At 40.7% G+C, this 13,355-nt stretch overlaps 3 protein-coding genes across 6 annotated transcripts; 1 reads left to right on the top strand and 2 right to left on the bottom strand.

The window, feature by feature from the left end:
* Positions 1 to 343: 343 nt before the first annotated feature.
* LOC128253671 (sphingosine-1-phosphate lyase) lies at positions 344 to 4,736 on the bottom strand. 3 transcript variants are annotated; one of them, XM_052982268.1, is made up of 6 exons: positions 4,618 to 4,736; positions 4,181 to 4,344; positions 2,016 to 2,677; positions 1,132 to 1,580; positions 929 to 1,075; positions 344 to 864 (listed from the first exon to the last, which is right to left on the bottom strand). In XM_052982268.1, the coding sequence occupies exons 2-6, from the start codon at positions 4,332 to 4,334 to the stop codon at positions 639 to 641; spliced, it is 1,638 nt and encodes a 545-aa protein (XP_052838228.1). In that variant the 5' UTR covers positions 4,335 to 4,344; positions 4,618 to 4,736; the 3' UTR covers positions 344 to 638. The 3 variants fall into 3 exon arrangements, with proteins under 3 accessions (XP_052838228.1, XP_052838229.1, XP_052838227.1); XM_052982269.1 differs by having other exon boundaries at positions 4,601 to 4,720; XM_052982267.1 differs by lacking the exon at positions 4,618 to 4,736 and having other exon boundaries at positions 4,181 to 4,525.
* On the top strand, positions 4,716 to 6,006 carry LOC128253680 (enoyl-CoA hydratase domain-containing protein 3, mitochondrial). Its single transcript, XM_052982283.1, has 2 exons — positions 4,716 to 5,311; positions 5,373 to 6,006. Exons 1-2 carry the CDS (start codon positions 4,833 to 4,835, stop codon positions 5,749 to 5,751), a joined length of 858 nt encoding a protein of 285 aa, XP_052838243.1. The 5' UTR covers positions 4,716 to 4,832; the 3' UTR covers positions 5,752 to 6,006.
* A 223-nt stretch (positions 6,007 to 6,229) lies between these two features.
* On the bottom strand, positions 6,230 to 10,936 carry LOC128253683 (glutathione S-transferase S1). Of its 2 annotated transcripts, none has more exons than XM_052982286.1 (5): positions 10,767 to 10,936; positions 8,288 to 8,586; positions 8,052 to 8,219; positions 7,839 to 7,981; positions 6,230 to 7,265 (listed from the first exon to the last, which is right to left on the bottom strand). In XM_052982286.1, exons 2-5 carry the CDS (start codon positions 8,559 to 8,561, stop codon positions 7,098 to 7,100), a joined length of 753 nt encoding a protein of 250 aa, XP_052838246.1. In that variant the 5' UTR covers positions 8,562 to 8,586; positions 10,767 to 10,936; the 3' UTR covers positions 6,230 to 7,097. The 2 variants fall into 2 exon arrangements, with proteins under 2 accessions (XP_052838246.1, XP_052838248.1); XM_052982288.1 differs by lacking the exon at positions 10,767 to 10,936 and adding an exon at positions 10,319 to 10,493.
* Between the last annotated feature and the right edge of the window lie 2,419 nt (positions 10,937 to 13,355).

Genomic DNA, 13,355 nt, shown 5'->3' with positions numbered 1-13,355 from the left:
TACATTTTGATTTGATAAAATATTATTTAGTAATTAAAAAAAAGGTAGACAATTGTAAAGAATTATAAAAACCATCGTTTGTTGAACTTTTTCTTTAGTTACTTAAATTAGAAAATAACATCTTAACTAATTAAACAAACAAAAAAAGGGAACAAATTATAAATTAAAGGCAAACAAATTATTCTATGAAATGATATAATATTTCTAAGTTGATTGAATATTATTTAATAATTTAAAAGGAAAGGTACACTTTTGTTAAGTAATTTAAAAACCTTCTATTATTCAGCTTCTACCAGAATCACCTAAGTTAGAATATAAAATCTAAACCAAACAAGCAACCAAATTGTTTGAGTATACAAAAATGATTTATATTATTTTATTATTTCACTAGCAAGTTACACAGAAACACACTTTTCGATAACATAGCTCCAAGAGCAACGAATGTTGATAGTTGGGATGAATATATAGAATTGTGATCGCGTAGAACGACATTTTGTACCCTCGATTACAGCACTAATTGCAGCCTAGAATAAATTGCTTGAGGAAGGTTTAACAACGGGGTGTTTTGGTGGTTTTAAATACGGCACAGGAAATGCACTAGCTCCGTGGGGTGGGAGAAAAAGTAGGCGGATGGATGTCTATTTCTGGCTGGGCGTGTAGTACATGGAGTGCAGGAAGAGGCGAGTCACTTCCCCGATCACCGAACGGTCGGGTATGCTCTGGGCCATGCCGTAGAGAGCCATCTTTCCCACCACAGGCTGGCCGGGATCCTTCATGATCTCCGCCGTGCAGCTGCGCACATCGGCAATGAATTTATCCGCCACTCCGGGCTGTGTGTGCATGTCCGTCACGCAGATGTGGATGCTAAAAAAACAAAGTAGTTTACATTTTAGCGAGGTTTTCCCTATTGAAAAGTTAATTCTCATACCCAGAGGGGAACTGCAGGCTATTTAGGTTCCAGCCCAGTTTGCAAAGCGAGTCCGAGAGCCGGAAAATGTCAAACACATTGGAGCCCAGAGCAATCACCGACGTGGCTGGCTTGCCAAACACAAAGATGCCATTGATGTCGCGAACCCTAAAAAGGAGAATCACAGTTAAAACGCATTTTATTTAATAGTTTAATAACCTTACCCCCTTTCGATATAGCGAGCTGTATCTACAATTCGCTTGGTGGCCTCCAGATAACCATCATAGCCGAAGCTCATCATGGTGGCCCAGCAGGCGGCGATAATGCCTCCGGCACGGGATCCATTTACGGTAGGGGAACCGTACACACCACCAGGCCAGTCGGTGGTCACGGTGAACTGATGGTCCTTGTATTTCTTGTCCGAGTAAAGGATCACCGATGAACCCTTTGGCGCGAATCCGTACTTGTGGGTATCGGCGGAGATACTAGTCACTCCCTTCACATCAAAGTCGAAGGGACGCAGCTTGTAGCCAGCGTTGCGGATGAGGGCCACCACAAAGCTGCCCAGACAGGCGTCCACGTGGACGGGAATGTCGTACTTAACGCCCAGAGCGGCGATGGCTTCGATGTCATCGATGGTTCCGTAGGGGAAGTTGGGGGCAGAGCCAACCAGCTGAAGGATAATCAAAATTTTAGATATGTTAAATAAAAATATCAAAATAGTAAACACACTGCGCGATTAATTGGCATAGAAAAGAAGGGTAAGAATGATAGATAAATGGAGATGGAAATCAAGGGATATATTATAGGAAATACTATTAGAACATTGTTTAGGGTATAAGCCAGCGCTTAGTAATTAGCTTTTAAAAAAAGCATCAACATTTATCGTTATTATTACAATGGCAGCTTTATGATATAAGATAACGAAAATTTCAAGCTCGCAAACTGTATACAAACAGACGGACCGACGAGCTAGTCAAGAATACATATACTTCATGGGTTCTGAAATGTCTCCTTGCTGCGTAACAAGATTATGATCAATTTTATAATACCCTCTGCAAGGTTATAACAAGTAGCTACCTTTTGTTGTTTAAAGAAAAATCCTTACCAGAATGGTGTTCCTGTTAATGGCTCGCTTGAACTTCTTCATGTCCACCTCGAAGGTCTCCGGATCAACGTCCACGGAGCGAACGTGGATGTTGAAGTACTGGCCACCCTTGTCGAAGGCTGCGTGCACTGTCTTGGGCACCACGATATTCGGCCGGGTTATGCCCTTGTGCTCCCTCGCGTAATCCCTGTAGGCCTTCATGGCCATCACGATGGACTCGGTGCCGCCAGTGGTCATGGTGCCGCAGCTGGCGGAGTTGCCGTGGAACAGGTGGCACGCCATGCGCACCACTTCCGCCTCCATTTTGCAAACGCCCGGGAAGAGATCCGCGTGCAGGGGATTCGTGTAGGAGGCCTTGCCGTACACCTCGGTGACGAGCTCCACCAGCTCGGGCTTATAGCCGTAGACCGCTCCGGATACGCGACCATCCCGCCAGTCGTAGTGACCCGTCTTTAGGTGCTCGTCCACCAGCCGGAGGATCTCCTCCTTGCTGAGACCCTTCTCGGGCAGCGTTTCCGAGTAGGCCAGGTGGGCGTTGCTCTTCTTGATCTCCGTCTCAAAGTCGTTCTTGGCCTTGGTCAACTCCGCCTCCACCTGACGGCGCACGGCGGGAATTTTCTTGGCATACTTGAAGAACTGACGCTTGCCACGGATGTAGAGACCTGTAGGAAAGTTAAATCTGGAATTAGATTGCTATGTATTGAGGTACTATTCTAATAACTCAGGTTCTCAGTCAAAAAATTCCACGAACCATTTGTTAAAAACAAACTTATATTCCATCACCTACAGGTTCAGCTAAGAACAGCTAAGAACACTTTTAATTATGTACACAGCTCTGGCTCCAAATTAGTAAACCTTTAGCAATTAAGGCTTATCTCGAGTTGTCTATCAAAACAAAGAAAAATTACTGAGATGGATTTTCGCCTTTTAAAATGTATATGACACCCCTCGATAAACTCAAATTATCAGACACTTTGGTCGGGTTTTATGGCACATTTTGGAAAACTTTGCTAGGTAGCCAAAGCAATCTTAATATAAAATATAGTCATGGCGACCTCTACTCAATTTCGTTAGTTTTGGTATCAATCTTATCGATTTCCTTTGCTGTTGAACTTTGCATATCTCATTGATTTCGAGTTGCTACACGCATTTTAGCAAACATTTTGACTTTAACCGAACGTAATCTGTGGCTAGATTAAATTCAGAAGTTCGGGGAGGGCACCCGACGAGTGCATGGCCTTTAAGTTTATATAAGTTTAAGGCACAAAGTACACAGTAAAGTCTACTTCTATTTCCGTAAGAAAATAACAGTGTGAAACTACAGTGAAATGTCTATAACTATTCGTACAAGTGTTGTTTATTAAATGTTTATAAAAGATTATATTAAGCTGTTATCTTTGACTTTGACTTTGTTTCCGGTCCTAATCTCAGCTTATTTGTTTACTAAATTTAAACATGATTTTTAAATATCCATCTCACTAACTGTATACAATTTAAATATTATTAAAAATAGTAAACACGCATGACCTTTAACGCTTTCATTTTTTATAAGAAGTTTTCTTTTACAGACATAAATAGACATTTGTATGCCTATTTATTGATTGAAACTTAATATAAAAAATACAAAGTTACTTTACTGAAGCAAATGAATATGTGTCTGTTTAATACATTTATTTGACACATACTTAATTTACTTTTAATTAAGTTTACCTGTATTTGTGTAATGGTGTTAATAGAAAGCACCCACAAGATAAGATAATTTGATGGATTTAAGTTATTGATGTGCCCTGCCTTCTAACTTTGAATCAAAAGAAATCGTCTGACTGGAGTGACTGGGCATTTCTTGTCCTAAAGATTACCTGATTACTTAGGAATGAAAGGTATATACTGACTCAGCTGATTCGGTGTTCTATATTAGAGCTAACCAGAAACTTATCGGAATTTAAAGTTAATTTTGTTCTTGTTTTGTTGTTTTTTGTTAATGAGATCAACTTACTAACCCTATAATGTGTATTATGGATGTCCAGGGAACTTATCTGAAGATTACCTATTGTTAACTTCGAAACAAAACCAACTAACTGACTTGGGCAACCTGATACCGTTTAGTTCATATGCCCAGGGAACTTATCCGCGGAGATAATGCGCCCATGGCTCCCCCAACTCACTTTCATCCTGGCAAATCACTGTCCAGAGCCAGACGCCTCCGAGGACCGTGGTGGCGGTGATGGTGGCCACCTGCCAAGGTTCCTTGGCGCCAAAGGCCCGATTGATGCCCTCGGTGACGGGTTTGAGGCAATCGCTGCCAGAGAATGGACGCATATTGGGGCAGCTGGAATGTGGGGGATATCCTTTAGTCTTGAGCTGAATTCGGTGGATCCGCACTCAAGCGGTTCAATGCGTTAACTGATTTCTGGAGCAGCCACATTTGCGACAAATACAAGAGGCTTTAGCAACTGATAAAGTTCTATCTCAGTATTAGTCACATAAACTTTTATTTATGGAGTACATAAGACGGCGCTATTGTTGTTGTCTGCTGCCCGATCGCTCAGCTGATGCAAAAACAAAGGCAGCGGTTATTGACGCACCTGAGCGGGTTACTCACCTGTTCAGTGGGACAGCTATATATCACCTGGAAAGCTTTGAAAAACGCGAATAAACTTAAACTAAACTTTTAGTCGTACAAACATATAGCGGCTTAGAGTGACCGTTTGCTAACTGTTGCTTTACTCACTGCTATCGATTTAACAGCTGTTTCGATAACTGGTCAGCTGTTTGTGTTCCCCATTTACCAACACTGGCTTCAAAATCAAAACAAAGATGTTGCGTGTTTTGCCTAGCTCCCGGAAAATATCAAAATATGCAACAGGTTGCATGCCACAGTTCCTTCGCTTCGCCAGCAATGCTTGCAGTGATTTGGTTTTGGTCAAGGAGGAGCATGGCGTGCGGGAGATTACCCTGAATCACCCAAAAACACTGAATTCCCTTTCGCTGGACATGATGACTGCCCTTCAGGATGCCCTGGTCAAAGATAAAGACAACTTGGACCTGAGATGCGTGATTCTGACGGCCCAAGGAAAGATCTGGTCGGCAGGTCACAACCTCAAGGAGCTGCACAATGACCCCAAGATACAGGCCTGTGTTTTCCAAAAGCTAACCGATGTTATAAATGACATCCAAAAGCTACCGGTGCCCGTGATTGGAAAAGTTAATGGCTATGCGGCTGCTGCGGGCTGTCAACTGGTGGTCTCCTGTGACATGGTGCTCTGCACCAAGAACAGCAAGTTCTCCACGCCTGGGTAAGATTGGATCACGCCATTTTGGAGCACTTAAACCATATATTCCCATATCTTTTTTCAGAGCTGGCGTCGGAGTTTTCTGCTCCACTCCCGGCGTGGCCGTTGCCCGCATTATGTCGCGTCCAAAGTCCGCCTATATGCTAATGACTGGTCTTCCGGTAACCGGCGATGAAGCCTATATATCGGGAATGGTCACCAAATCAGTACCCGCCGAGGAGCTGGACAAGGAAATAGACGAAATTACATCTGCCATCAAGGCCAAAAGTCGCGCTGTCATCTCGCTGGGCAAGGAGTTCTTCTACAAGCAGCTAGCCATGTCCCAGGCACAAGCCTTCGCAGCTGCCCAGGAAAAGATGTGTGAGAACTTCCAGCTGGGCGATACCAAAGAGGGCATCGCTAGCTTCTTCGAAAAGCGTCCACCTAGTTGGAAGCACCAGTAAACACGAATTTTAAGCGTTAAACTATTAAACAAAACTGGCCAATTGTGCATTTATACATTTAATCTATGTAAGTCCATTGTGACAAACAAAATTTGTTATTAATTTTGTTATAAAAAAATTGTAAAACAAATGTAAGCCCTAATTTAAAAACATTAAATAATTTGTAATGGCAGATGATTAGTTGGATGCATTTTTAATATGTTTAATTCTTGACTAACTTCAATTTAATTTTTATCTTTAGGAAACTTATAAAAAACCAACTCGAATAATATTGACTCAAGTAAATTACCAAAAAACCAAATATAAATGCTTTTTAAGTGTTCCACTTTAATTCCGGACGCCCCAAGCTGATATTTGAATTTATTTGCTGTTATTAAAGACCATCTCGTCCAAAAATATCTTTGGTCTTTTATTTAAAAAGAAAATAAGCGTTCAATTTTCATTACACCCCAAATTTTCTAAATAAAACGAGATGATGTGCTTTCAAAAAGTGCTCGTTCCTTTTTAGGTGTTTAGTTTATTTAAAAGTGTTTGTGAAAATATTTAAAAAATACAACTACAAATTTTCATAAATAAAATGTATAAATTAATGTGTGTGATTGAGTGCATTTGAAATTTTGGCAGTTAAAGTCTGTTCTTAGTTTAGATTTTCCATATTGCTTGGCATTTGGTTAATTTATAAAATATCCGGTTCTATTGATGTGAGTCTTTTTTGCGGTTTATTTAATTGGGAACTGGATGAGACGAAGAAAATTCCTGGGGCCGCGATAACGTGTTAAAAAAAAAAACAAAACTTAAAATTTGTTTGTAATTGTTTGTCTGCATTTGTTTAAATATTTGTTGAGCTCTTCGCAGTGAATTAAATATAATAGAATACATCGAAAAGATGAGCCACTCGTAGATTTTGTATAAATATATATATATATATATATATATATATAGAGCTTCAGTAAGCGTCTGCATAGGTGCGCTAAATGTATGTTCTAAATGTAGGCCAAAATATTATAAACTGTGCAATAAGTATTATCTTTCATTATTTCAGAAGAAGCTAACGAACGGCGATCCGAAGCTGTCGGATCCCAATAAAAATAGAAATATGTATATAGCGCCATGCAAAGAGAATTATAACCAAGAAATTAATCCATAGTGATACGTGCTAAACTCCTACGCGTCTATGACCCCGTGCGAAAGTCCGCTGCTCCTCGGATCGGATCCTCCGCAAAAAGGAACAAAATGTGTACGGTTACGGATACGGATGTGGGTGGTGTGTGCCTACATGTCTGCAGTGCGGGTGTGTCTGAGTGGTGTGCAATGGTTTCCCTCCTCCCAAGTTCTGTGTGGCGAACTTAGACCTCGGTGACGGGGCGCTTCTCGATCCAGGCCTTGATCGGTTCCAAAGCGTTGATGGCATCCACCACACCGCGCAGAGCTGGGTAGGGCTCCAGCAGATCGCGCTTGACCATGTAGTTCATGTAGTCGGTGATGCCTGCAAAGTAGACATCGGCCCAGGTCAGCTGTGGGCGAAAAAATGGGATATTATTACAGTTGAAGATCTAAAAACTATCGAGGAAGTACTATACTAAATCATTTAAAACTACTAGACTCTCATGTATTATACTCTCATGTATTAAATCAAATAGTAAATACTTTAAATTATTTTAACAATTTTACAGAAAAGAGAAAGTAATCGAAGAAATACCATATTATCTGTTAGATAATGATGTATTATATTTAATTCGACTTGTTTTAAGTAAGATATTAGTGAAGTTGGAGATCTAAAGACTATATATTTTGAAGTCAAATAGTCAATAATTTCATATTAGTTATACAATTTCAGAGACAATAGTGATAAATCGAAGAAGTACCATCGTCAATCAATCAAACCTTTTGATACTGAAGTATTATGTCTAATTCGACTTGTCTGAGTTTAGAGATTTATATAAAGATTTATATATTTTTAAGCCAAATAGTCAGTAACATAGAATTAAGCGAAAAAATCGAAGAAATACCTTACTCAATCATTAAAATTTTCTTAAAACTGTTGTACTATTTCGAATTCGACATGTCTTAAGTAAGAGTTCACCCACCTTGCCCAGAGCCAGATGACCATCGTTGTCCTTGACGGTCTGCTCGAGCTTCTCCAGGTAGAATGGAATGACCTCCGCATTCAGGGTGACCAACTTCTTCTCCTTGATCTCGTCCTCCGGCTCGTACGAGACGACTGCAATTTCTATACATTAAAAATTCCAGAGTTAATCAAGGACACTGAACATGAAACTGAGGCACACATTGTTCGCTACTTAGACGGAAGTCATTGATGGTGTCCACCACAATGTCGATCTGCAGGTCCTCCCACGGAGTGGCGCCGCACAGGCCGACGGTCTTGGCCAGGAATCGGGCCATCGAGATGCTCTGGTGCACACGCTTGCCATCGACCTCCAGCACGGGCATCTGGCCCATGGGCATGGCTATTGGAGAAGGAGGAGAAAAGTAAGTCACCTCTTTGTTATTTGACCTCAATAATAAATATATTTACTTGGCTTCAGGGCTGGCCACTCGTCGCGGGTGACGCGGACATCCTCGTACTCCTGGTTGCCGTAGGCGAACAGGTAGCGCAGGGGCTCGGCCAACGCCTTCACGTTGAAGTAGAAGAGCGTGTAGCTGTGCTTGATGGGCTCGGCGGGCTCAGCTGGAGGAGCGGGCTCTCCGCCCTCAACGGGGGCGCCCTCGGCTCCCTCGGCTGGTGGTGGCGCCTCGCCCTCTGCTGGTGGTGCGCCCTCAGCTGGTGGTGCTTGTGCTTCATCGGCCATCTCTGCGCTTTCTCAATGCAATTCCCTGCAAAGATACAGTTGAAATGTGCAGCAAACGTTAATCATTCACTTGGTATGTTATCTATTAGTTTAACAATTGAACGCACTGATAATTATTTGTATTAATTTGTATTGATGTTGTAATCCTATTTGCTTATGCGTTAAAGTAGTACAGTACAACGCAGATAAGTGGAACCACTTTTTAGGAATGTCTAATTGACATACGCAAAGCTAAATATTTCATTTCATTGCGAAATAGCTTTTTTCTAGTTTTTTCCCAGTTTTTGTTTATGTTTGTTGGGAGATTGAACCTAGGTAATCAGCCGATAGCCTGTTATTTTTGATAAGAAGAACGTGACAAAGTTTGTGGCTGAAGTGGGTCGGAATGTGCGTGAAAGATAAGGATAATTAAAGGTTTATAATACCTAAACGACGACTTAAAGATAAATAACTCCTAGATGATTCCTAAAAAATTTGAAAACAAGTCCGATGAGGGTAAGCTGATATAATCTAGTAGTTAAGATTTGGTCTAGTTTGGAAGCCATGTTTGCTCTCCACAGTTATTTATTTGCTGGCCTTATTTGGTGGCTTCTCAAGAATATTGCAATAAATCAAGCGCAGTCAAGGCAAAAGTCGACAGAACAGATAATTACCATAAAATTGCAATATACAGTATGCATATATGTATGTACATAAGTAAGAGTATTTCCCTATAGACCCGAGCGGAAGTGCATTGATTGTCCCACAGACAACACACCCACGCACATCAAAGAAACTGGCACCACTCCTCTACCCGCCTGCTCACTTTTACCCAGTTTTCCCCCCTTTGTTTTTCTGTTTTCTGCTGATTCGCGCAAAAGTCAGGCTCAATATCTTTCGGGGCGTTGGCGCTTCTTGAGGAATCGGGGGATTCAGAGGAGTAGGAGGTGGAAGAGTGGTAAGAGGTACGGGTAATACGCCCCTCTTTCCATTGTAGTCGACACTTTTTGCCTGGCTGGATAAATATTTAAACGTGGGATAGGATCCATGTGGACCGTAAACCAGTTTCAGTTCGATATAGCTAAAGTGTCTTTGCCTTTGCCATCGGATTTTGGCAGGGCGCCCAGTCAGTCAGTCAGTGAAGATTTCGCCCCCCAATTGGCTGCCTCTTCCGCTGCAATTTTCATTTTCGCTTTCGGAGAGTCTCAAATTGCAACAATCGATTCGACTTTTCGGCGTTATCTTCTGCCTACCCCTCTGCAGCGCACTTGTTGCCATGAGACAGCTTCAATTGGATTTAATTTGGTCTGTCTCTGTCGCTGTCTCTGTGTTTCGGTGTCATGATTTAATTCAATTTCGATTTGCTGATCTATTTTGGCTCTTTGATCTGGCACTTTGGCACTAAAATCGAGGGAAATGGAAATGGTTTCACTTTAATCGTGGGAAAAGGTTAAGATTATCCAATCCATGGGAAACAGCAGTAGAGATCGCAGTGGGTCAAGGACCCAGGGAACAGATGCTAGAAAACGTCAATGGGCACTTAATGGATTCACGTGCACCCGGGCATCTGGATGAACTGGGCGATTGGGTTATCACTAGAATTCGAAAGTCTGGGTTCCAAAGGCATTCACTCGGATTATCAGTCCGGAAAGATTACTGTTTGCTCGCTTCTGTCTTAACTTTTTCTCTTTTCGGAAAGGTATTTTTATTGGGGTTATATAAGCTTGCGTTCTGATTCTGAATATGCACGGCACTCAAGATGATTCCGATTCAAGTACCTCACGCTTCGAAATACGTTCACGCACTCCACGGTAGACGGAGGTGCTATAATCGTTTCTATATCTTATTCCGATCTGATCGGCTCTGAAGAGGCAGAAGAAGAGGGTCGGTTCACGTCGTTGTCCTTCACATATTTGCTTGCGAGTGGGGCGAGAGATCCGCGCGAACTGCGATTCTGTGAAACGAGTTCAAAACTTTTCGATTTCGAATCGATTGACCCAAAAATCAAAAATCAATCGAAGCCAAAAAACCCATGTGTGTAATTTTAGAACCGAATCGAAACGAAACGAACGCCGTTCGGCTTCGAAGTTCGCAAAAGCGATTTCCAATTTTTGGCAAGGGTAAAACTTTGTGTTGTTGTGCGTAAATTACATCATAGAGAGAGTTCTACGGAAGGATTGGAAGGTTCCAGTTTCCCAGTCTCCAGGAGAAGGACGGATAGCTTACCTCGGGAAAGAGTCCAAATTTAACGGTGGCACACGGGGCTCTCAGTTCTTCAATTTGCCAATTAAGCGTTGGTTCCGCACTCACTCTCCGTTACTCTCACTCTCCGTTGGAAGGGAACACGCTTTCACTCACTGAACCGATCGACGCCACAATTGCACAGCAACTGACTTTCTTCGCCGGCAGGCGCTGCTTTTATACGCTCCCCCACTCGCGCTCTCGGGCCAGTTCTTGCTCTCTCTCTGCCCAGCTTACAAGCCGGCCGGTTAACTGGAAAGGGAGAGAAATTAAGACATACTCTCGCTCCCCCTTTTTTAGTGGGCGGTGAAAAGGAAACGCAGTTAATGAATTAGTTAACTTATTTAACCAGTTATTGGGTACGTTCTGCTTCTTGCGTTCTTTTAATAGATGGAATGCAATATTCAAACAAGCTCGGCTTCCTAATTTGGCAATTATATTTTATAAGCAAGTCTACAAGTCGGAGAGTTTTTCATTCTTAATCTTAGTTCTCTCCTCTCTTTTTGGAGAGATTCGAGCTGAGTTCAATTATAAACCAATTATAGTAGCAAAAATAAAGGTAGTAAATATTTGTAATTGCTTTTAGTGGGTGAAGCTTATTGACTAGCTGCTTTAAAGATATATTAAACAATGAAAATTAAGTAGAGCGGAGGATTTGCGATGTCACAAATATTTAAGAGGTTCCGCAATCCACTTTCAGATTTTCAAAATATTTAATCTAATATTTATTAAGAGGTATACTTAAATATTTTTGTAGCAATAAAATATTTTCTTTTTTTAATTTTCATAGCTTGAGTAATAAATTTGTAAAATCCGTAAATTTTTCAAATTGAAAAAGATATTTTCAACGAAACTTACATATCATAAAATCAATTTACTTATATTTAAATACTGTTTCACAACTTACGAGAGGCCAAGCAATAAAAAGTTATAAAGAAAATAAAATTCCAGTCATCTATTTTAAAGTTTTATCTTAACTTCTTTCGTCATCCTTGTCCAACAAAAGGTATATGGAAAAAAACTATTAAAACTATTAACTATTAAAACGTTTATCCTTATACATGTATAGTGGCATAGTCCTTTCTCATTTTATCATCATCCTCCCACATTTGCAGGAATTTTCGTCCCATAATGGCAAAATCAAATTACTTGTATTACTATAAACAGAGACAGTGGGAAACCGGCAATTAAGCAGCCAGGAAATTTGAAACGCCCAACATTCGATGGCGGTGCCCTGGACTTTGCCTTAGATCGATCTCAACTGGCGGTGCCTGGCGACGAAATTCGAGTGGATCTTAGATGTTTACTTATGTGGGAAGCGTCAGGTTCACTACGCAGGGTTGTCAGCCTAAGCCTAACTATATTAAAATCATTACCGATTTTATAACAAAGGGCACTTTTAAAATTTACTTCGGATATAGACTTTTAAGTTTGGTTTTATCTCTACAAAAATCCTAAAGAATAGTGGAAACTAAATTTAAAAATACACGTATGTAAAAGAAAAAGTGTCTGTGAATGCTGGTACTTGGCGGAACAAATTTTTTTGTAGCTGTTATAAATACTGCAAATTTAACAACATACTTTATTAAAATTCTCATAAAGTAAAAAGAACAAATTTTTTTAAATAGTAACGTACAACAAAGTAACGTATACAATATAAACCTTTTACGTACATTTAAAGTCCGGCAACTCTTAATGTGGTTGCAATATTTGCTAACATTCGATAGACCCTACTAGGTAGCAAACTCGACTAGGTTGTTTGCTTCGCTAGCATACGGCGAATTTAGGAATGGCAAGGCGAATTGAAAACATTTAAAAAGTGGAGCGAGCTTTTAGATAAATTACTTTAAAAATCTATAAAAAATGAACTGTGAAACCGTCATGTACAATTCGGGATAAATACAAAAAAGACTGATAAAAATGTTGCTCTCAAATTGAGATTAATCTTAGAATCTTAGTAGTCTTATCAGACAAATACTTTTAAAAAACTAAAGTAATCCAATTACTGGCAAAGAGTATAATTCACTGATAACCAATGTGGTTCCCAATGTGTTCAACCCAATTGAATACAATAAAACCCCATCGACTTCACCAGTTTGCAAAAACATGGGACTCCCACAACTGGGAGGCAAGCATTCCATGCGACTTGGCCACTTTATGTGCTTTTGGACGGGCGGAGTACGTTCGAAAATGTGCAAGATAAGCAAAACGGTGCAAAAGTAACAAAACATAAAAGGCCCACACAAAACTGGGCCCAGAGTTCTCGGAGAATTAAGCCAAAATCCACGACAAATGACCGATTTGTGGCCTTTAATGCGACGGCGTGTATTCCGCTCAGAGTTTGGTGTGTTGGCGGTTTCGATTGCGAGTAGACCCAGTTTGATAAGATATGGCAATCACTGCCGATAGCGCAGACATTTCAAACTCGCTGACGACTGCATAATCGAGTAAAACAGGTGAAAAATATATGACAAATCACAGCGAACAGCGAACAACTCACCAGTTTAATTTTCCCTGAGATTGAAAAGTCCGAAGTTAATTGGCGCACTGCTATTTAGTCAGGGAAATTTTCGG

The sequence above is a fragment of the Drosophila gunungcola genome (genome assembly GCF_025200985.1).
Source record: "Drosophila gunungcola strain Sukarami chromosome 2R unlocalized genomic scaffold, Dgunungcola_SK_2 000004F, whole genome shotgun sequence".
Lineage (NCBI taxonomy): Eukaryota > Metazoa > Arthropoda > Insecta > Diptera > Drosophilidae > Drosophila > Drosophila gunungcola.
This window is presented reverse-complemented; position numbering and strand designations above follow the sequence as displayed.

What these genes read in the sequence shown, in the direction of transcription:
- LOC128253671 (XM_052982268.1), bottom strand. Translation starts at nt 4,334, where the DNA reads ATGCGTCCATTCTCTGGCAGCGATTGCCTCAAACCCGTCACCGAGGGC. An exon ending in AGTGATTTGCCAGGATGAAA is followed by an intron (nt 2,678 to 4,180) that starts GTGAGTTGGGGG and finishes ACTTTCCTACAG; the next exon opens with GTCTCTACATCCGTGGCAAG. An exon ending in GCTCGCTATATCGAAAGGGG is followed by an intron (nt 1,076 to 1,131) that starts GTAAGGTTATTA and finishes TCTCCTTTTTAG; the next exon opens with GGTTCGCGACATCAATGGCA.
- LOC128253680 (XM_052982283.1), top strand. Translation starts at nt 4,833, where the DNA reads ATGTTGCGTGTTTTGCCTAGCTCCCGGAAAATATCAAAATATGCAACA. An exon ending in AGCAAGTTCTCCACGCCTGG is followed by an intron (nt 5,312 to 5,372) that starts GTAAGATTGGAT and finishes ATCTTTTTTCAG; the next exon opens with AGCTGGCGTCGGAGTTTTCT.
- LOC128253683 (XM_052982286.1), bottom strand. Translation starts at nt 8,561, where the DNA reads ATGGCCGATGAAGCACAAGCACCACCAGCTGAGGGCGCACCACCAGCA. An exon ending in GTGGCCAGCCCTGAAGCCAA is followed by an intron (nt 8,220 to 8,287) that starts GTAAATATATTT and finishes CTTCTCCAATAG; the next exon opens with CCATGCCCATGGGCCAGATG. An exon ending in CATCAATGACTTCCGTCTAA is followed by an intron (nt 7,982 to 8,051) that starts GTAGCGAACAAT and finishes TTTAATGTATAG; the next exon opens with AAATTGCAGTCGTCTCGTAC.